The 19,925-nt window shown below is 34.0% G+C and overlaps 3 protein-coding genes across 4 annotated transcripts; 1 reads left to right on the plus strand and 2 right to left on the minus strand.

Moving 5' to 3' along the window:
• Positions 1 to 412: 412 nt before the first annotated feature.
• On the plus strand, positions 413 to 9,848 carry LOC106777769 (chloride channel protein CLC-d). 2 transcript variants are annotated; one of them, XM_022787430.1, is made up of 25 exons: positions 413 to 946; positions 1,050 to 1,122; positions 1,566 to 1,787; positions 1,885 to 1,931; positions 2,039 to 2,137; positions 3,305 to 3,379; positions 3,578 to 3,666; positions 3,794 to 3,934; positions 4,027 to 4,097; positions 4,193 to 4,272; positions 4,441 to 4,590; positions 5,224 to 5,283; positions 5,358 to 5,432; positions 5,862 to 6,013; positions 7,057 to 7,192; positions 7,262 to 7,393; positions 8,013 to 8,090; positions 8,174 to 8,229; positions 8,342 to 8,428; positions 8,505 to 8,661; positions 8,755 to 8,856; positions 8,948 to 8,994; positions 9,129 to 9,284; positions 9,364 to 9,417; positions 9,513 to 9,848. In XM_022787430.1, the coding sequence occupies exons 1-25, from the start codon at positions 764 to 766 to the stop codon at positions 9,604 to 9,606; spliced, it is 2,616 nt and encodes an 871-aa protein (XP_022643151.1). In that variant the 5' UTR covers positions 413 to 763; the 3' UTR covers positions 9,607 to 9,848. The 2 variants fall into 2 exon arrangements, with proteins under 2 accessions (XP_022643151.1, XP_014520999.1); XM_014665513.2 differs by lacking the exons at positions 9,129 to 9,284; positions 9,364 to 9,417 and having other exon boundaries at positions 416 to 946.
• Positions 9,849 to 10,500: 652 nt separating this feature from the next.
• On the minus strand, positions 10,501 to 11,701 carry LOC106777283 (mavicyanin). The gene is made up of 2 exons (XM_014664853.2): positions 11,183 to 11,701; positions 10,501 to 11,018 (listed from the first exon to the last, which is right to left on the minus strand). The coding sequence occupies exons 1-2, from the start codon at positions 11,352 to 11,354 to the stop codon at positions 10,645 to 10,647; spliced, it is 546 nt and encodes a 181-aa protein (XP_014520339.1). The 5' UTR covers positions 11,355 to 11,701; the 3' UTR covers positions 10,501 to 10,644.
• Positions 11,702 to 12,605: 904 nt separating this feature from the next.
• On the minus strand, positions 12,606 to 16,963 carry LOC106776984 (sugar transport protein 13). Its single transcript, XM_014664472.2, has 5 exons — positions 16,720 to 16,963; positions 15,752 to 16,077; positions 14,686 to 14,810; positions 13,523 to 13,814; positions 12,606 to 13,438 (listed from the first exon to the last, which is right to left on the minus strand). Exons 1-5 carry the CDS (start codon positions 16,850 to 16,852, stop codon positions 12,761 to 12,763), a joined length of 1,554 nt encoding a protein of 517 aa, XP_014519958.1. The 5' UTR covers positions 16,853 to 16,963; the 3' UTR covers positions 12,606 to 12,760.
• Between the last annotated feature and the right edge of the window lie 2,962 nt (positions 16,964 to 19,925).

The raw sequence follows: 19,925 nt of genomic DNA on the forward strand, positions 1-19,925 counted from the left end.
AAGGCGATTGCGATGAGAATTATTAGGTAGGTTATGAACAGTGTGATCCACATATTGACTAAGTTTTTGCAATTTAATTACTTTCAATTTGGTAGGTTAAGACATTGCTTATATATATTTTTTTTTCATTTCAATTATGTTTTAAAAATTAAAATCTATAAATCCCTTCCTCCAGTGAAGCCATTTTTGAGAATTTGTCTCCAAGATACACAACGTGATAAAAAATAACAGTGTCGCATTCCAGGCTGTGCATCTATTTTAAATTTAATCATAGCCCAATTAATTAATTAATTAAACTAATTACTTACTTAATTAATTAATGAAATTATAAAACCTGAACCTGTTAACAGAAGAGGACTCATTTACTGTTTCAGAACATGTGATTAAGTAAGCGGCCCCTCAGAATACGAGAACTACCAACCGTTCATAGCATTTATATGTGTTCTCAACCAACGAACTCAAAACTCAAACGTAGGCCTATCCGTATTGGAAAATTATTCAGTGCCCCCTCTAACTTAAGAAATTGGGTACACCAAAATACAAAGTGAGGACAATAACGAACGAACGCACCTTTGAAAGGGAAAAGGACGGAACAGCAGTGAAGAAAGAGAGTAGCCTACGACACTGCTGCTTCGCACTCCATGAATTGCTGATCGGCTACCGATGCGCGACTGAATCTACCGTAATATATATCAGAACAAAACCACGCGCCGGTTTTGGAATTGTTTTCTAGGTTTTGAGTTTCGGTTCCGATCGACCGACGATGCTGGCGAATCATTTCCAGAACGGCATCGAAACGGCGAGGCTCGTTTGGTCGCGGATTCCTAATTCTGATGAACCGCAGCTGCTCGACGACGCCGTTGGCCTCATCAAGAAGAACGACGGAGGCGGTGTTGAGAGCCTTGACTATGAAGTTATAGAGAATTTTGCTTACCGTGAGGAGCAGGTTTTGCTCTTCTCTTTTAACTGTTATTCTGATCTATTGATCTTCTTAATTATAATGCTTCTTCATTATGAAATGATATTCTGCTGTGCTTTTTTATTTTTAGGCGCAGCGAGGGAAGCTGTATGTGAGCTATTTGCTTGTGGTGAAATGGTTCTTCGCCTTGCTCATTGGCATTTGTACGGTGCTTTAGTTTTTTGTTTTTTTTTTTTTGAATAGCGAACTATTTAATTTGAAGGCAAGCATTAGCGGAAGTGTTATAAAATTGTAGCTCATTTAGGTTGTGTTGTAAGCTAAGATGTGAACTCGAAGCATGAGTTTGAACTTGTTTTAAAGCTCTACTCACTGAGTTCTGAAAATTTTCAGCTGTGAAAATGTCTGACGGAAGAGGTCCTATAACTCTTTCGCAGACAATGATTTAAATTGTTTATTTCGACTAGTTTCCCCTAGCACCTATAAGACTAAATTTTCACCACTGAGAATTTGGTGACTTTTGGTGTGGAACTTTCCAATTTTATTGAACACCACTTAAGTTTGGTTCTCACCTTGCATTTATCTCTATACCACCCTTATAGCAGTTTCAGAAATTTCTTTTTACGTAGTTTTCTTTGATTCCTTGCAGGTACAGGACTTGCTGCTGTTTTCATCAACATTGCTGTTGAAAATTTTGCTGGCTGGAAGTTTTCGGCGACATTTGATATAATTCAGAAGTCATATATTGCTGGATTCGTTGTGTATGTTCTGTTCAACTTGGCTTTGGTGTATTCATCTGTATATATTATCACTCAATTTGCACCAGCAGCTGCTGGATCTGGTATTCCTGAAATCAAGGGTTACTTGAACGGTGAGATAAACTCTCCCGAGGTTTTAAAATTTGAGTTGGATGTTGATCCTGTAAGATTCCCAGTACATTTAGAGTGCTAATTCTCATTAATGTTCAGGAGTTGATACTCACGGCATCCTTCTTTTCAGAACTTTAGTTGGAAAGGTGTGATGGATTACCTCTTCTTGGCTTTTTCTTTTTGCGGAGGGGTAGAGGGAGTCCTCAAGAAATGTTTGTCTGTCTAACTTGTGAGTTCTAATTATGTGCCACAGATATTTGGAAGCATTGGTTCAGTGGGTGGAGGCCTTGCCTTGGGTAAAGAAGGTCCTCTTGTTCATACTGGTGCTTGTATTGCTTCTTTGCTTGGACAAGTAAGTACTTACTACTCAGATGTGCTAGTATCTGTATAGTGTGTTAAATTCTGTCCATTCAGTGAATACATGCACGAGACCTTACAAATATCTCTTTATCACTACTCTATTTAATCTAAATAGTTACGAGACTAAAATGTGACATCAATACGAGCTGAAGTGTCTGTTATATTTTAATCAATCATTTAAATGATCTTTGCTTCGTACTAAGCATTTTCCAATCAAGTCCTCTGTGCATTACCATAGCCATGGCTATTCCTTTCTCCTATAAAATAATGAACGTATCAGGGTGTGTCAACTTCAGCCAGAAATTAGTGATTGGACTAGTCTAGTTATAGTCCAAAAATCATCAGGCTAGCCCAATTCCAGCTTGGAGGTATTGATCAGGCTGGCCTGATTTAATGATTGGTCCATCTTATTTATGTTTGAACTCTCTGAACACATGTAGAAAGAAGCTTAGTTCTTCCTGTATTGGTAACATAGTTATCAGTCTCATAAGAGATCATGACAAGTGGTGGTTCTTCAGCTTGATGATGTAAATAGTTGGTTATATCAGTTTGGAGCGTGAATTATGCAAATTGTTTAATCACATCTTGTGGAAAATCCTGCTATTCTTCCACAGTTGGTTGTTATGTGTTGTCATCCAAAGGCCATCACTTTGCACTCGGTCATTGTGGTCAGAGTGACAAATTTTGTAGACAAAAACGCAAATAATTTAGCCATCAGAGCTAGCAAATCAGACAGTACTCTAGCTATATCTATAGCTTCTGCTCCACTCAAGCTGTGCTTGCTCTTTTTAGTGGGTTTGAAAGGGAGAAGAGCCACAACTCTGAACCTAATTGACACTTTTCTGTGTCTTTTGTATGCTCCAAGACAAACACCACCGAGTTTCAATTTTTTACTTTGGGCAGTTTGTCAAATAATAAACCTTTATATAGGACTTTTTAATCTCTTGATCAAAATATAGAGAAAAAAAAGTGAAATCTAGATTCGTATAATCAAGTTTTATTTTAAAATTTAAATAAAGATATTTTCTAATCTAGATATTTTGAATTGTCAATTTGTTTTTTATTTGACTTCATAATTTTGTGTGATTTTTATTGTGTGTGTATGCATATGCTTGCAAGCAAGAAACTTAATGAGATAACCTTTGATGTCCTTAAACAGGGTGGATCCACTAAGTATCATATAAATTCGAGGTGGTTTCAAGTGTTCAGAAGTGACCGGGATCGCCGCGATCTTGTAAACCACTTTGTTCCTATTAGTTACTTTTTATAAATATTATCCAATTAAAGGAGATGACGTACTGTTTGTATATAGTATTCCATGATTACCCACACCTTTACCAAAAACACAATGATCTCCTTTTCGTATAATCTGCTCCAATCCTAAATGTGAAAGAAGAAATGCTCATTTATAATTTCATTGATATCTTTAAAGGTAACCTGTGGATGTGCTGCTGGAGTTGCTGCTGCATTTAGAGCTCCAGTTGGTGGTGTGTTGTTTGCTTTGGAAGAGGTTACATCTTGGTATAAATTTTAATTCTTGATCAAAGATTCCGTTTTCTTAGAGATATGTGCAGTAAAGGTAGTAATGTCTGTTCTTATATTTGTTTATTTCTTTTATACCTAATACTTTTTTCATGTGCTATTGTAGGTGGAGGAGTCAACTAATGTGGCGTGTCTTCTTCACTTCTGCTGTTGTGGCTGTTGTGGTTCGAGCTGCAATGGGATGGTGCAAGAGTGGAAAATGTGGACATTTTGGGTCCGGTGGATTTATAATATGGGATATATCAGAGTTAAGATCTAAGCTATAACCTTTTTAACTGTCAGTTGAATAGTCAGATATTTGTTTTCTTCCTTCCCCTTCTTGACTGATTTTGGTTTTAGTGGCCAAGAGGATTATTCCTTTGCAGAGTTATTTCCAATGGCTATTATTGGGGTTATTGGAGGTCTACTAGGTAGTAATTTTTTCCTTTATTTTGGGCTTCATCTGTGCTGTGGGTTTTACTTGGATCTTGTTCGATTTTGTTGATATAGTATCAATAATTTGTAGGAGCTTTATTCAACCAGCTTACTCTTTATATTACCACTTGGCGACGGAATCATCTTCACATGAAAGGGAACAAGGTCAAGGTATGCTGTTAATTTTGATCTGATTGTTATCTTCTATGGTTTTGTAAAATACAGAAAAATCAATAGGGTGGTCAATATTCAATAATATTTTTGTTTTTCTTCCTTTGGTACGTTTTCTTTTCTCATCTATTTTCTTTTCACTCATTCCCCCTTTCCTCTAAATTGCAGATTATTGAAGCATGCCTTGTATCCATTTTAACGTCAGTGATTTCATTTGGCTTGCCACTTCTAAGAAAATGTACTCCTTGCCCTGAATCTGATCCTGCATCTGGTATTGAATGTCCTCGACCTCCTGGAATGTATGGGAATTATGTAAATGTAAGAGCCTTGTTCTACAGTGTTTCTTTCATGTGCTTCATGTTCATGTTTATTTTTTTTACTGAATTTTAATTATCTATATCCTTATCTTCACATTTATTTTCACTTTATTTCTCATCTGTTTCTCACCCAGTTCTTTCCTTCTTACAAAACAAACATGTTTTCAGTGCTACCTAAGTGGGAGGGAATGAGAGATTAAAACACCGCTGAAGCACTTTGCTTTTGCTTGTTATTGTGATAAATCATATCTCATGTAGTCTTCTTTTCTTTTTTTATAAAAGAACAAATTTGTTAGACAAAAGAAAATTAGAGTCCTTTGACGAAAAGCTAAAGAAAGCAGTTAAATGAAGAGGCTCAACCAAAATAAAAAATAAAAGGCTCAAAACCCAGTGAGGTTTCTCTCCCTGCATGTCACTGGAGATTCCTTTGAAAAAAGGGGGCATGGAACTGTGAAAGTGATGAAGTCAAACAGAGGGCATATAGCTTGTTTCCAAAGTCTTTGCCCCTCTTCCCTTATGCTGCTAGAGCAGACATTCTTTTGAATTTAATTCCTTTCTAGCGACATTTGAGATGCCTCATTTTGTTTTAATTACTTCTGTGTGTTGAATATGTTCTATTCCTTGTGTTTTGCAGTTTTATTGTAGCAAAGACAACGAATACAATGATCTTGCAACTATTTTCTTCAATACACAGGTTTTGAATGAACTGGTTTTCTACTTTGTTTTCTTTTCTTATTACATTACATTAATTTACTACTCTTGTTTCAGGATGATGCCATAAGGAATTTGTTCAGTGCAAAAACAATAAATGAGTACAGTTCCCAAAGTTTATTAACCTTTTTGGTATTGCATTCTTGCTTACTGATTTGGATTTTGCATACATCAAACATTAGCTCTGTGATATTTTCAATGTTATAATTATAGCAAACTTGGACTTTGGTATATTCTAGTATCTTCACGTAGCCCTGCATGTAAGTTTCTAGTAAGAATACAGTGGGTAGAAGTTCATAGGAACCAATAACAGAAAGTAATTAAAGTATTTAGTATGTAGGTATGGTTTTTCCAAAAGGGTTTGTAAATATGCGCTTTCTTCTGATTATAATGCACAAAAAATGGATGGTTTCCCCTCCTCAGGGAGGTTCTGTCCATCAAACTTGCTACAGGAATTGCAGTTGATTTCTCTTCATATTCCTATATTAGAAAAAGTTCTCACTTGGAACTTGTGATGCTTTACATGTTTATATTGTAATTATTATTTCTATTATCTTGTAGGTTATGTTTTATGCCTTAGCAGTGGTCACGTTTGGTACTGCTGTGCCAGCTGGTCAATTTGTTCCTGGTATAATGATAGGATCAACATATGGGCGTCTTGTTGGCATGTTCGTTGTAAAATACTACAGAAAGCTCAACATTGAAGAGGGAACGTGAGTTTACTCATTGCTTTTGTTTGAATTCATGGTGACAAAGATATAGGTTGCTTCGTTATTATCCATATGAATTGGTTTTATTGTTAGAAGACATCTATTTTATCAATTGATCAATCTTCTATCCCGTTTTCTGGGTGATAGATACATGCTCCCCTCCTCCATGTTCTCCTTGTTTATGATGTCTCAAGGAAAATTTATTCTCTATTTGAAGAGCTGACCGACATATTGGACATCGGTCCTTGTTTGATCCTGTACTAATGAATTATCAAGTGACTTGTTCCCGCTTGATCTATAGGGGGTAGTATTTATTCTTCATATTTGACATTTATGTATTTATTAGTTCTTTCCTGTCTATATATCCCTAGTTTTACATGTTGGTACATTGTATATAGTTCCAAAAGATAAATTATAAGGAGTCGAAGGTTCAATTCTCAAATAAATTACTTAAGGAGGAGCTTGTTTTGTTTTACAGTCCACTCCTATTTCTTTGTTTTTTTTTCTTGGTCATTTTAGGGAGGGTCCATTACAATTTTTTTTGTTTTCTTTATTTATTATAATTATGTATTGATTATTGGCTTATTGATAGCAATATTTCCTAATTTTTAGCTTTCCTTGTTGCAACAATTTGGACTCATGATTTGATCCCAAATTATAGGATCACATAGGATCTGTCCTTTTCAATTGGTCTAGTTCTCACTTGTATATATCTACATGTACATAGACATGTAAAAACAGTGGAAATATTTAGATTCTATTCAACTGTAGTGTTTATTAAATCAGCAACGAAGGACATCTATTGAGTTCTTCCAGGGGTTTGCGCTTTACAAAGGATTCCCCTTTTTATAATAGATTTATTGCTCTGTTCTTAATGACACAGCATCAGACTGAACCTAACAACCCATTGAATTCTGTAACCACAATTAACCAACTCTATCTATTTTGCCCTATTTCCTTTTATTCTTCCTTCATGGGTCCTATGACACTGTCATGTTTAGTTGTATTTTAATAGAAATTTACACTTGATATTTTCTTATCTTCAGGTATGCTTTGCTGGGAGCTGCGTCTTTTCTTGGAGGCTCAATGCGGATGACAGTGTCTCTATGTGTGATTATGGTTGAAATCTCAAATAACTTGAAATTTTTACCTCTTATAATGCTTGTTCTTCTTATATCAAAGGTATGCATGTGAAAACTCCCTGCTATAAAAAAAAATCACTAGACAATGCACTAAGCTTTTCTATTACAGGCTGTTGGTGATGCTTTTAACGAAGGTATCTATGAGGAGCAGGCTCAATTGAGGGGCATTCCGTTACTGGAATCAAGGCCTAAATATGAGATGCGAAATATGACAGCAAAGGAAGCCTGTGGGAGTGGAAGGGTAAATATAATTTTAAAAAATTATTTAAGAAACTGCATATTCACTGAGTGTGTTTTGCTGTATTAGTTAAGAAGTTGGATATAGATTAACAGATGTTGTCTAATTAAGTTGTGTTTTGATGGAAGTTTTCTAGTAGTGGGAGGGGAAAGATGAATGCAATTTGCACCTCAATTCTTGTTAGCAGTTGTCCAGTTTATGTTATTTTTTTCTTTCAGTGTTTCCAGTGGTGAAATAGTTTGGAACGTAGAACGGGTTAGGGTCACCCAAGTTTAAAGCCTAGTTGAATTACTGGCTGTTCTGGATGCATTCTATTATAACCAAAGGCCGAGGTTGTGTTGTGTAAAGGAAGATTGGAATATTTTATTTCTTCTCATTTGGCACGTAAAAGAGGGAGAGGAGGAGGGAATTAAAAAATAAAGCCCTAATTGAATATATAAGCATTAAATTATGAGAGTGGATACAACCTAAAATCAATGGGTGCTAGTTGAGGTGGCAATGTTGCCTTTATTGTTAACATTTATGAAAAATGAGGCTGTCACTGGTAAACTATGTTTCGCATGCTTTTTACTGTAGCTATTCCTTTGGGCGCTAAATGTATGCTTAAATCTGTCTATTGAAGGTGGTCTCTTTCCCCCGTGTTGTTAAGGTTTCAGATGTGGTCTCCATTCTGCGGAGCAATAAACACAATGGTTTTCCAGTATGTATAACTCTTGTGCTAATCTTGACTTGAACATTATTCCTTACATTTTCTTAGTTGTATTTCACAATTTACTATGCAAGGTGATTGATCACACAAGAAGTGGAGAACCACTTGTTATTGGGTTAGTGCTTCGTAGGTGAGAAATGAGATAAAGAAACTTTATATACTCTATCATTTTGGTTGCAACTTGAGGTTAAAGCTTGCATCTCTTGAAAACTCAACCTTCTTTATTCTTTTATTCTATGCAGTCATTTATTGGTAATTCTTCAGTCAAAGGTTGATTTCCAGCATAGCCCTTTACCCTCGGATTCTCGAGGTGGGACCAGATCAATTAGGTAAGGTTTCTTGTGAATTGTCGGTTAGGTGTTTTACATCTGTATGATGCCCTGTTTATGACTCCTTAACTTCCAGGCATGATTCTGGTGAATTTGCCAAGCCTGTTTCTAGTAAAGGAATATGTATCGAGGATATACATCTAAGTTCAGATGACTTAGAAATGTACATTGATCTTGCTCCATTTTTGAATCCCTCACCGTATATTGTACCAGAAGATATGTCTTTGACAAAGGTGTGTCATCCAAAGTGAATTAAATAATCTTTTTTCATTTCCATTATCCATTTTGGCTGTCAGATGACCATGATGTCTAACCGATGAAAACAGGTATACAATCTTTTCCGTCAACTTGGTCTAAGGCATTTATTTGTTGTTCCTCGACCATCTCGTGTGCTTGGTTTGATAACGAGAAAAGATTTGTTGATTGAGGTAATCTTAGTAACTGTTCAATCTTTTGGTGTATTGGAGTTGAACCTGCATAAATTTATCTTTATACTTATTGTACTCTGTAATTGGACAGGAGAATAAAAATGTGAATACGTTAGAGCTTCAGTCAACTAGTGTAAGGTCTCTGAAGCTTTACACCTCCTATTTAGTTTATTCAAATTCTAAATTTGAATATTTTATGCCTATCATATTTGTTTATATTCTAAATTCTAAAAACTGTTAGTTTTTTCTTTATTGCTATTTATATTGTCAAGGTTTGCAGGCATGTCTACTATGCTGTTTATTGCTTTGACTGATCCCCTAGCCCAAAACCGGAGTGTTATCTTTTACTCAAATTATCTTTTCGAAATATATCGTCGACCTTGTGTGCACAATTCGCAGAAAGTGAACGCAGTTATGGACACAGCTTTGTGAGATTATCTCTTCGAAAGAAACATGATTTTTTTTTTATTATTATGAATAACCTCTAATGAAGATATACTTTTTTAGATCCATTAAGAGGATGAATGGGACTGAAACCTCTATGTATCTTTGTATTTCGTGGTATTTTTTCTGCAATAAATCTGTGCAATTGTTGTTGTCTTGGGAAAGATTAATTATGAATCTACCCGGATTCATATGGTTGTCTCTCTCCACAGGATAGGACATCAGTATAAAAGATTGACGACAAGGAATACCGAGGTGGAGCGCCCATTGCTAAACGGACTGCTCCAGAATCAGATACCTGACTAACGCCGCCTGTAACTTACTCGAATCCTTTCCGCGTTCAATTTTCCTTGAAGATCATTCTTTATTATTTATATTATTTTTTGTATTCATGTTCAAGTAGGCTAGAGAAACCAATATTTAGGAATGGGGTTGTAAACAGCATGCCCTAGAATTTTGTATATTAGACACTAGGCAACTGGAGGAAAATTTCATCATAATGATAGTTTACTTTAGTGTGGTCTTTCAAGATCCGTGTTTCTTTTTCATTTCTTCTTTTGGTTTAGATCTTTGCTTTCTTCGCTTTCCATCTGTTATAACGGATGCCTAATTTAAGAGTATCAATAGTTATAAATTAAATGCTAGAAAATTCAAATCAATTTAAATTTTTTTTTCAGTCATTCAAATGGTATTTAATTTTAACATCTTTTTAGTTCTATCATTATTTTTCATTTTTATGTTAAAATTTGTGACTTAATTAATATGATAGAAGTAATCACAAAACACTACAAAAGGATAAACAGTTGTTGGAAAATATATTACCGTATGAGTTACCACGAATTGATATTTTATAATTTAAAATTCAAATATTTATTAAACACAATAACATGATCTACAGTGTACATAGTAACGGGATCTCACTTGACAACAAACTACTTTTCACAGTAATTTCTACTTTTTATGTTAACAAAAATATATTATTAATCTTTATATAATATTCCAATGATAAACGCATTTCACATAACACATAGGGATGAACATTTTATTAAAATAAGGACAAAATTTTACCTTTAATTAACAGAGATAAACCTTTTTTACTGAATATTTTTGTCTAATTTAAATTGTATAATATTTATTCATTTAATAATTGTAACAGAAACCTTTTTTTCGGTTAATATTTATTCAACCGATCCAAAAATCTGACGTGAAAAGAAAATCTCTTGTCATTCGAAAACGTTTACAAGGATCGTGACAATGAAAAAGTATCGAAATATCTTGACATGTCCAAAATAAAAAATCCAAATGGCGAATAAAACATATTCTTAACAAGTATAAATTTCCCAATCATGCATGAGTAAGAAATGCAACCAAAGCCATAGCCAAAGTTAAGACCCCGACACCTCCTTTGGCAACAATGAATGGGGATGCAACATTCGGAGAGGGTGCTGGCACATTAGCAGGTGGAACTGGAGATGCCATTGCTGATGTTGGTGTTGGTGCTGCTGCAGCAGATACCTTCACCACGTTGATATCAACCTTCTGCCCTGCTTGGCAGTGACCAGGAATGCCACATAAGAAGAAATGGTGACCATAATTTGTTATCTTTATGGTGTCATTCCCAGTAGTCATGGTTGTCAACGGGGACGATGCATTGCATGACTTGTACATAGCATGTGTCACTCGCATCACGTTGTGGAACTTGGCATTGTACTCAAAAACTGATCACACAAATTACCAGTTTTTAGTTCTTTCAAGCGAATATTTTGATAAGGTGGTTTTGTTTTGTTAAAGGAGGTTGAAAGGATTTTCCATTTCCTAGAAAATCTCGAACTCATCTATGTCTCAATGAAAATAAGTAAAGAATTGGAGCGAGGGAACTTACTGATAGTGTCACCAACTTGGAAGTTCTTGGTAGCAGCCCATTTCTTGTAATCTATATTACCAATGATGGTCCAGCCAGATGAGTCCCCAACCTTGTGCACAGCTGCGTGTGAAACTTGAAAAGCTGCCATCATCATCAGCAAGAAAACCACAGCTTTCTCTGCGAATGCCATGGCTACAAGCTCTGCACAGTAATTAGGAATCACCTTTTCCTTTTACTGAGGTTTGAGTAATTTAGCCTCTTCTCTTCTCTTCTCTCTGGGATCTTTATATATCCTTTTTCACTAGGGAGATGGAGAATGGAACTTGAAGAATGAAGAAGTTAATTAGTTGGTTCTTTTCTTTTTATTATTATTATTATTTCTTTTGATGAAAACCTCCTTTTTAATATGAAAAAGGTGGCCCCATTGTTGCAATCAAGTTTGGAAGGTGAAAGTGGATCTAAGACTGTCTTCATATTTTTGGCTAATATAGAGCATACCTCTGTAACAAATGTAAAAGCATAAGGACTTTGTGTATTAAAATTTGATCCAAAATACTGATAATTGAGAATATACTCTGTATCCTTACAATTTGCGACATGATAATCTTGGTTGAGTGGTTATGGGTTTAAGTTTGTGAAACTTGAAAGGCAAGAATGTCGGAGAAAACGGTTTGGACCTGTGCGGCTACTGCACTTCATTGCAACCATGATGAGTTTTCTGTATATTTAACATGTTTTGTGAAGTGATTGGTGAGTGTCATCATGAAATAGCAACCACTTTACTACATTGTTCCCATTTGGAGATCGCATGGCTTTGCGCATGAGAAAAGCAATAAGCATTCTCTTTACACAACAACATCCACTACCATCATACTGTAACTGAGTCTTTTATATTCGTTAAGGAAATTACATAAATATTACCTCAGTTTAACACAGGATTACCATTTTCAACTCAACATTAATTTAATTAGTTAATGAATTATCTTTCTTATATCTCCTACTTAAGTGAGTTTCTTCTACATTTTCCATTTTAGTGAAACAGACTAGCTACTCTAATATTATTGATGAACATTTTCACTATCAAGTTCAGATGCCAAGAATTGCTTAAGATAAATATGGTAATTCTCACGCAGATACGCTAAAAAAATGAAACTCTGTTTTGTTAAAAATGAAGGCCATAGAATTGATTTGAGTTGTCAATGTCATTACTAGACTTTGATGTAGGAAAATATTTCAGTACAATCACTGATTGTTTTAAAAAAAAATCTTGTAATGCTTTACAGAAAATAATACTACACACTATTATTGCTATAGGTAATCTTTGTAATCATTTAAAGCACCATAAAAATTTCTAACTTATAATTACGTTTGCTTATGCTCCTATTGCTGTTTTTTTTAACCTTTATCAGATTAAATTTTTTTCGAAGTAAAAGGTGTAAAGGAAGAATAAACTATACTATGTCATTTATGTATATAGCTTGAAAACAGGAACAACAAAAAAGTTGCAGGAGTTTGAGGGGGAAATAATAAAAAAAGAACATCCTTATTAGCTGTAACAAGGGCAGATTGATTCTCTATATCCTAAAATGATGTGATCTACAAGACGGAGGATGGATCAAATCCATTAGAGACATTGGCGGTTTTATCATCATCGATGAACCTCTTCCAGAACCAGTGTTGTTTCCAGACTCTCTCAGTCATCTCTTCAATAGGGACATTCTTTGTCTCGGGTAACAAGAAAAGGACGAAGACAGACATGATAAAGACCCAGCCAGAGAAGAACAAGAAGATGCCGAACTTGAAGTGGCAGAGCATAGAGAGGAAGGCTTGCGCAATGACGAAGGTGAAGAGCAAGTTGACGCAAACGGTGACACTCTGTCCAGCCGAACGAGTTTCCAATGGGAAAGTCTCACTGGGTATAAGCCAGCCAAGAGGACCCCAAGACCATGCAAAAGAAGACACGAAAGTGCACACCAACACAACCACCACCACTGCATAAACTTTCGAAAGGTCGTTCGAATCGTCCTTCACCTTTATTCCCAATATGATGGCTATCGCCACTTGAGACAAAAACATCTGCACACCAGCTTCCAGCAAGAGAAGACGACGTCCCAGTTTGTCCACCGAGTAGATAGAAACAACGGTGGAGAGCACGTTAACAGCTCCAGTTATCACGGCAGAATACAGGGACGCATCGTTCCCGAATCCTAACGTGCTGAACAGCACCGGAGCATAAAACATGATTGCGTTGATGCCCGTGAATTGTTGGAATACCTGTTTTAACAGATGAATGAGTTATGTTATGTATGTACATATATGGCTAATTAAATCTGTTTACGTGTTCTGACAGTTAATTACCTGGAGCGCAATGGAGATCACAATCTGTGGTCTGTTTCTGCGTTTGAGGAGATTCCTGAAAGGGTGCTTCACCTCTTTGGCGACACGACTTGCCTCAACGAGCTCCAAAAACTCAGGTTCAACGTTCTCGGTGCCACGAATCTTTTTTAGCACAGCTTTTCCTTCATCCAAACGGCCACGTTCAATGAGACTGTTGGGGGTGTCCACCACCAGCAACGCTCCTACGGTCAGCAGAACTGCTGGGATTCCGGCCAACCCCAGAGATAGCCTCCAACCCCACCCACCTTTGATTCTGTTGTTCCATGTCACCACACAATAATACTCAGTCAACACAAACAAAAAATTCGGAATTTAATTATTATGTCTGCAAACATTAGCAATCATTTTACGACAGAACATAATCATTTCTCTTGAATGAATGCCCGTGTGATGTTTTTTTTTTTTTTTTTTATACAGGGATTTCCCCAGTACTAGCTTCCCATGCATTTCTAAAATATGAACTGAAAAGTGTTGAAAAAATTGTTAAAATTTGGAAAGCCTAAAAGGTTGGCTTAGACCATGTGGGCCTTTCCTGACATGGGTGACAACGAAAATGCAAAATCATGGAACAGGATTCTCTGCTATACAAGAAAGAAATATACAACTGTTGAAGACGTCACTGTTGAAAACATGATATTTGTTTTAAATATTTTATCAGAAAGAGAAGTAGGTTCAACGCCTGAAATCCTCCGCAGTTTAAATTTGCGCAGTATTTTAGTCCATTTTTTCTGAAGCATGCATGCGCTTTTGACCAATGACTCAAAACATATGCTTGATGGCCATACTGAATTGACACTTGTCTCGTTAGCAAATAACTCACTACAGAGAAGCAAGCATGGGCTACAACTTTGATTACGTTGATTAAACATAAAAGTCATACTGATGGTTGTCCTTTTGTTGCTTCCCATTCAACAGTTAACAATTTTGACCGGAATCAGCCGTACTATTATTTACTACTTCGATTTGATAACTATTACTTGTGATGAAAACTCAACACTGGGAAAAAAATACAATCTGGGAGACTGCTATTTTGACTTTAATACTAATTAACTTACTCTTTTCTGAAAAACACATCACATAATCTGATTGGGTTAGTTTTCCAAATCTAATAATGAAGTACTTACTTGTTGGTGCCATAGTTGACAAGGTTAGCAAATAGAATGCCAATGGTGACATTGAGCTGGAACAGTATATTCAATGCTCCTCGTATTCTTGAAGGTGCGATCTCTGAGAGGAACACCGGCACGGCCTGTCATCAAATTGAAACAAGAATTATCAAATGATCGGACTACAAGTAGTTTATGTATACACAGATACGTAAGGAATTAATCAATAAACATAAGGTCCCACTTGTGACTAATACAGTAAAGAATGACAGAAAAATGGAACCTTTTAAATTTTTCAAAAGCAAAACTTTTAAATTGATTCAAATTTGGAAGCTACAAAGAATTGTACCAAGGTGACAGAAACTAAGAATTATAAAATATGGTAAAAAAAAAAAAGGGTCACTGTCACAAGTGGCTTAAACGTCCAATGGTAAGAATATTTAAAAGTATAAAAGGTGGTGAAACTGGATTTGGGAAATTGATAGGAAAAATTATGGAGAAAATTGTGACAAAAGTCTGGGATTTGAGTCCCATGACAATCCACAAGTAGTTGTGGGACACGACAAAGCCATTGGATTTTTATGTATATTAAATTCTTAACCTAATATAAATTCATAGGTCGGCCATGTTCTCTCTCTATATAGAATATTGATACACGCAATGCATACTAAATAAGAACTGAATATACTATTTTTTGTCTTTAGACGAAAGGGACACAGGAATCTTGACTACGTAACGAGTAAATAAACATGACCACTGTGTAAAAATAATATCTTCGTTTAAACTCTCGAAACAAGAAAACCATATATTCTGAGTAATATGTCTTACTATTTTTCTTAAAATGTCATTTTCGTTGTATGTTGTGATTATTTTCTTTCAAAGCATTTATTATTTTATACATACAGCAATGAATGAAGGAGTGACACATGCATACGCAATATTTATTTTCGACCACAACCTATAGCAACCGTAGCTCAGTTAGTCAACACGGACTCATCTAACTTAAATTAGTGAGTACTACGTAGCAGTGTAACACGTAGTTCAAATTGACGTTTTGGATTAAAGAAAAGATGAAAAAGGGTACCTGATTAGCAAAGCCAACTCCACAACCAAGAAGGATCCTACCAACAATGAGCATAGCAAGATCTTGAGCAGCGGCATTAAGAACAACTCCACAGATGAAGAAGAATCCAGCAATGAGCATAGTTAGCCTTCTTCCCAACTTACGAGTCGTGTAGGAAGCGAAGAACGTTGCAGTCAAACCAGCCAGATACAGAGACGAGGTGAAAAGCTGCAATCCTTGGTTGTCGTATTTGCAGTAATTGCTATCCGTTGATTTCTCTTGCACCGTCTTTTTGTACACCGTCGGAAAAAACTTCTTCAAGAATGGTGGCATAGAGGTCACACCACCTGATTAAACAAACCACCATAAAATTATTACACCCAAAAGAAAAAAAAAAAAGAAAGTCAAGTAATATATTAGAACATTAAAAAAGGTTGTCCTCATGATGAAAGAGAACGTGGGTTTCTTCTCACTGTAATATAATTAAAAAGGATAACCAAATACAGACAATATTTTTTTCACAATATTTAAACATCATCATACATGTCATTGTGTGATTGGTTCAAATGATATCATCATAGACTAATCATACAATGACACGTTATGTATGTATCATTATTCAATTAAAAAAATGATAAGGAGAAGGAAAATGAGAAAACTCAGCACAAACAAAACTAAAAACTATTATTTTCAGATAAAAAAAAAAAACATTTTTATTTCCATCTCATTGTAGTGAGATCCATTTTTGAAGGAGAATATTTCAAATCAGAACTAAACACAAAAGATCGATCGAATCTATGATCAAGAGACAAGGTTGGTATATAGTAATACGGGAGAAAGAAAGAAGATTCAAAACGAGATATAGGTTGGTAGTAGTGTCTAACGAGGTAGGCAACCTACGGTTGATTTAGTGAAAAACAAGGAAAAAGGTTTATAAATTGTAAAGGAATAAAGAACGGGTGGGTATGTATCGAGAGAAGAAGAATTACCTGAAACACCGACGTCGTAACCGAACATAAGACCACCGGTGGCAGCCATGATACAGGAAATAATGACGATGGGAGTGATTTTAGCTTCGAATTCGACGCCTCCGGCGCCGCTGGTGAAACCTCCACCGGCCATGGTTGGCGTGTGCGCGAGCAGCTAGCGAAGCAGTGATGAGAAAAGACGGAGTTTATGTAATGTAATGTTGTTGTGATAGGGCGAAGGCAGCTTGTGAAAGAGAGTGATGAATGGAAGGGTGTATTTATAGGCGTTGCGAAGTCAGATGATAAGAAACTAATACATCTTTATGATCTGAGATAGGCCCACGTGGATTTTTAAATTTTTTTTAAGATTTTCTTTCTACTTTAATTTAATATTACGACGGATTAAATGCAATCTTTTAAGATATTATACTAAAATTATATTGAAAATCTATATTGGAAGAGAATGAGTTTTATGAAACAACTTTTAAGATGTTCATAATTTTAATTTTTTTTTATATCCTTACATATCTAAATCAAGTGTTAAAAGTCATATAATATTTTAAGAGAGATCTACATTTAGAAAAATAAAAAGACGATCAAATCTCTAATACATCTTTATGATTTGGGACATGGCTTTTAAAGATTTTTTTAAGATTTTCTTTCTACTTTAATTTAATATTATCTTCTCCATTGATGGATTAAATACAATCTTTCAGTAGTTTCAATATTATACTAGAATTAAATTAAAAATCTATATAAAAAGGGAATGAGTTTTATAAAACATTTATTTATTTTTGTATATCCTTATCTCTAAATTAAATGTGAAATCAATAACCAGTAATATAATATTTTAAGAGAGATCTACATTTAGAAAAAAAAATAAAAAATAAACCAGATCTTTAAATATCTTTATTCTACATAATGCAACACAAATCACCAAAAAGTAATACAAAATTTCAAATTAAAATTTACAAAAATGCTTTAGATAGATAATAACTTTACAGATTAACATATCACAAATATTATTCAAGATAATTATACAGCCCGAATATTTTTATTTCAGTTAAAAGTAATTTTCTTTTAACATTAGATACGGTATCATTGAAGGTATTGCCTATCAAAAACTTCAATGGCACATACTTTAATTTTTTTCAAGATAATCTATTCTATATATAAAATCACATTATAATTTTTATTATTTGTTATTTATTATCAACCACTACTTTTTAATATATTTGGTAAAATAGATATAGATAAATAAATATATATAATTTTGTATCCAGACAAACACGATACTAACACGTGTGAAACTGTTGGCGAAATATATGTTGGCAAGAAGCTTTAATCAATGATTCGATTCAATCTATGTGGAAAGAATCTACGGTGTCCAAAGTACAACCTGATTTAATATATAAAAAAACGTAGAAAAAAAATATATGTGGAAATTGTGTTTACAATTGTTAAAAAAAAATAAATAAATAAACCTGCTCTACCCATTTAATTTAGGGAATATATAATAATGTGGTTTTTCTATATTGTGTTTAATTATGTGTGAACAAGAAGAAGAAAAATACAAAACTATTTTCCCTTATTATGCCCATGCGAATGAAGTTCTTAATTTGACCTATTATTCTATTCAGTCAATGGTCCAACTAATCATACGTCGAATCTGTGTCTTACTTTCTACATGTCAAAACAACCAATAAAAAACTTAATCCTAGTTTTTTTTTCTGTTTTTACTTGTAATTGAAATTTTCTAGCCAGGTTTAATAATCATTTTCCTTTAAAATTTTGTGAAAAAAATTGGTTAAAACATAATTATTTAAGTTGATTCTTATGTTGGTCGGAGATATCAAGTCTATGTATGAAATATAAGGTTAAATTATAATATTTTTATAAATAGAGTATTAAATTTGAATTTGTTTTCTAATCATGTCAATTCCATCGTGCATTCACATGTATATGCAAAATTTAATTTCACAAATTCATTTACAGTTATATAAATTGTTATTGTTACTACCACATCTAATCATTACATTAATTAAGAATTGAAGTCAGACAATTTAAATATTTTTAATTTTTTTTTATCTTCAATTGTAATAAAATTTAATTATTAATTCAATTGAGATTTTATTTTAATGAAAGTGTAATTCAGCCGCAACTTGGGAACTACTTTGTTTGTGAGAAACCTTTGTCCAATTGTTTCTTAGCATAACAAAATTGGATCGATTTATAATCGAATTTATTTACTTGCATAGGATGTTACTGCAACATTAAAACCTTTTTTTGGTAATAATAACTGACTGCTTACCAAATTTCAGGTTTTGCCACAAAAATTCGTCAACTTAGTTAGGAGCGTGTAACATTTTCCCCATACGAAAAATAAATAAAACGTGATCAAATTGTAAAATTAATCTAATATGTTTGTTATAAAAAAAAATATGCATAATTTATATTTTTATGTAACATTTTTATGCGTGTTACTAAAGTTGTTGGCAATGTTTAGAAAATTAAGAAAAAAATATGTTTGAAATAAAAATTAAAAAAGAAAGGGTAATTGGTTAATGATGAAGAAATGAGTGGGTGAAATTAGATAGATTAGATGATAATGGATGATGTAAGGGTGTGACGTGGCAGATTATGTGATGAAAGAGAGAGAATTGAAATTGGTTTCACATGTGATGCCATGTCTGTCACCTAAAAGCCTTAAACGTGTGACCTTGTCTGTCCTGTTCTTCTAGAAACACTCACATTCTCAATTTTAGGATAACATTCATTTTCTCTTCGAATATAACAGAGAAACATTCGAATAATTTATATGAAGATAAATTATATAAAATTAATTATTAATAACACATTACAGATTGCAATTACTAAAATCATTGTTCTTCATGTTCCCTCAGAAATATTCGATAAAAGAAAAGGATAAAAATTATATTTAATTTTTTAACTTGTCAAAGCTCTTTGGTGGTAATCATAAGTGATACATGATAGAATAGTTTATCATGTCATCAATGATAACTTTATTTAAATTAGTTGGATTTAAAATGAATTTTATATCTATTTAATCCATCAATAAATTTAATCTCTAGATATTTTTATTAATTGGATAGGTTATAATCTTATATATTTTAATATTTTAGAGTGATTGTTATGTTGGATGTCAATTTGAGTTTTATCTTATTTTAAAATAAATAAGTACATGATTGTAGATTTTATTTTTATTC

The sequence above is a fragment of the Vigna radiata genome, chromosome 11, assembly GCF_000741045.1.
Source record: "Vigna radiata var. radiata cultivar VC1973A chromosome 11, Vradiata_ver6, whole genome shotgun sequence".
NCBI classification, from domain to species: domain Eukaryota; kingdom Viridiplantae; phylum Streptophyta; class Magnoliopsida; order Fabales; family Fabaceae; genus Vigna; species Vigna radiata.

Coding starts and splice junctions, on each gene's coding strand:
- LOC106777769 (XM_022787430.1), top strand. CDS start 764: ATGCTGGCGAATCATTTCCAGAACGGCATCGAAACGGCGAGGCTCGTT. Junction 2,138..3,304: donor TTGCTTCTTTGCTTGGACAA/GTAAGTACTTAC, acceptor GTCCTTAAACAG/GGTGGATCCACTAAGTATCA. Junction 5,284..5,357: donor CTATTTTCTTCAATACACAG/GTTTTGAATGAA, acceptor CTCTTGTTTCAG/GATGATGCCATAAGGAATTT.
- LOC106776984 (XM_014664472.2), bottom strand. CDS start 16,852: ATGGCCGGTGGAGGTTTCACCAGCGGCGCCGGAGGCGTCGAATTCGAA. Junction 14,811..15,751: donor GAGTTGGCTTTGCTAATCAG/GTACCCTTTTTC, acceptor ATTTGATGACAG/GCCGTGCCGGTGTTCCTCTC. Junction 13,439..13,522: donor TGATCTCCATTGCGCTCCAG/GTAATTAACTGT, acceptor CTGTTAAAACAG/GTATTCCAACAATTCACGGG.
- LOC106777283 (XM_014664853.2), bottom strand. CDS start 11,354: ATGGCATTCGCAGAGAAAGCTGTGGTTTTCTTGCTGATGATGATGGCA. Junction 11,019..11,182: donor CCAAGTTGGTGACACTATCA/GTAAGTTCCCTC, acceptor TTGTGTGATCAG/TTTTTGAGTACAATGCCAAG.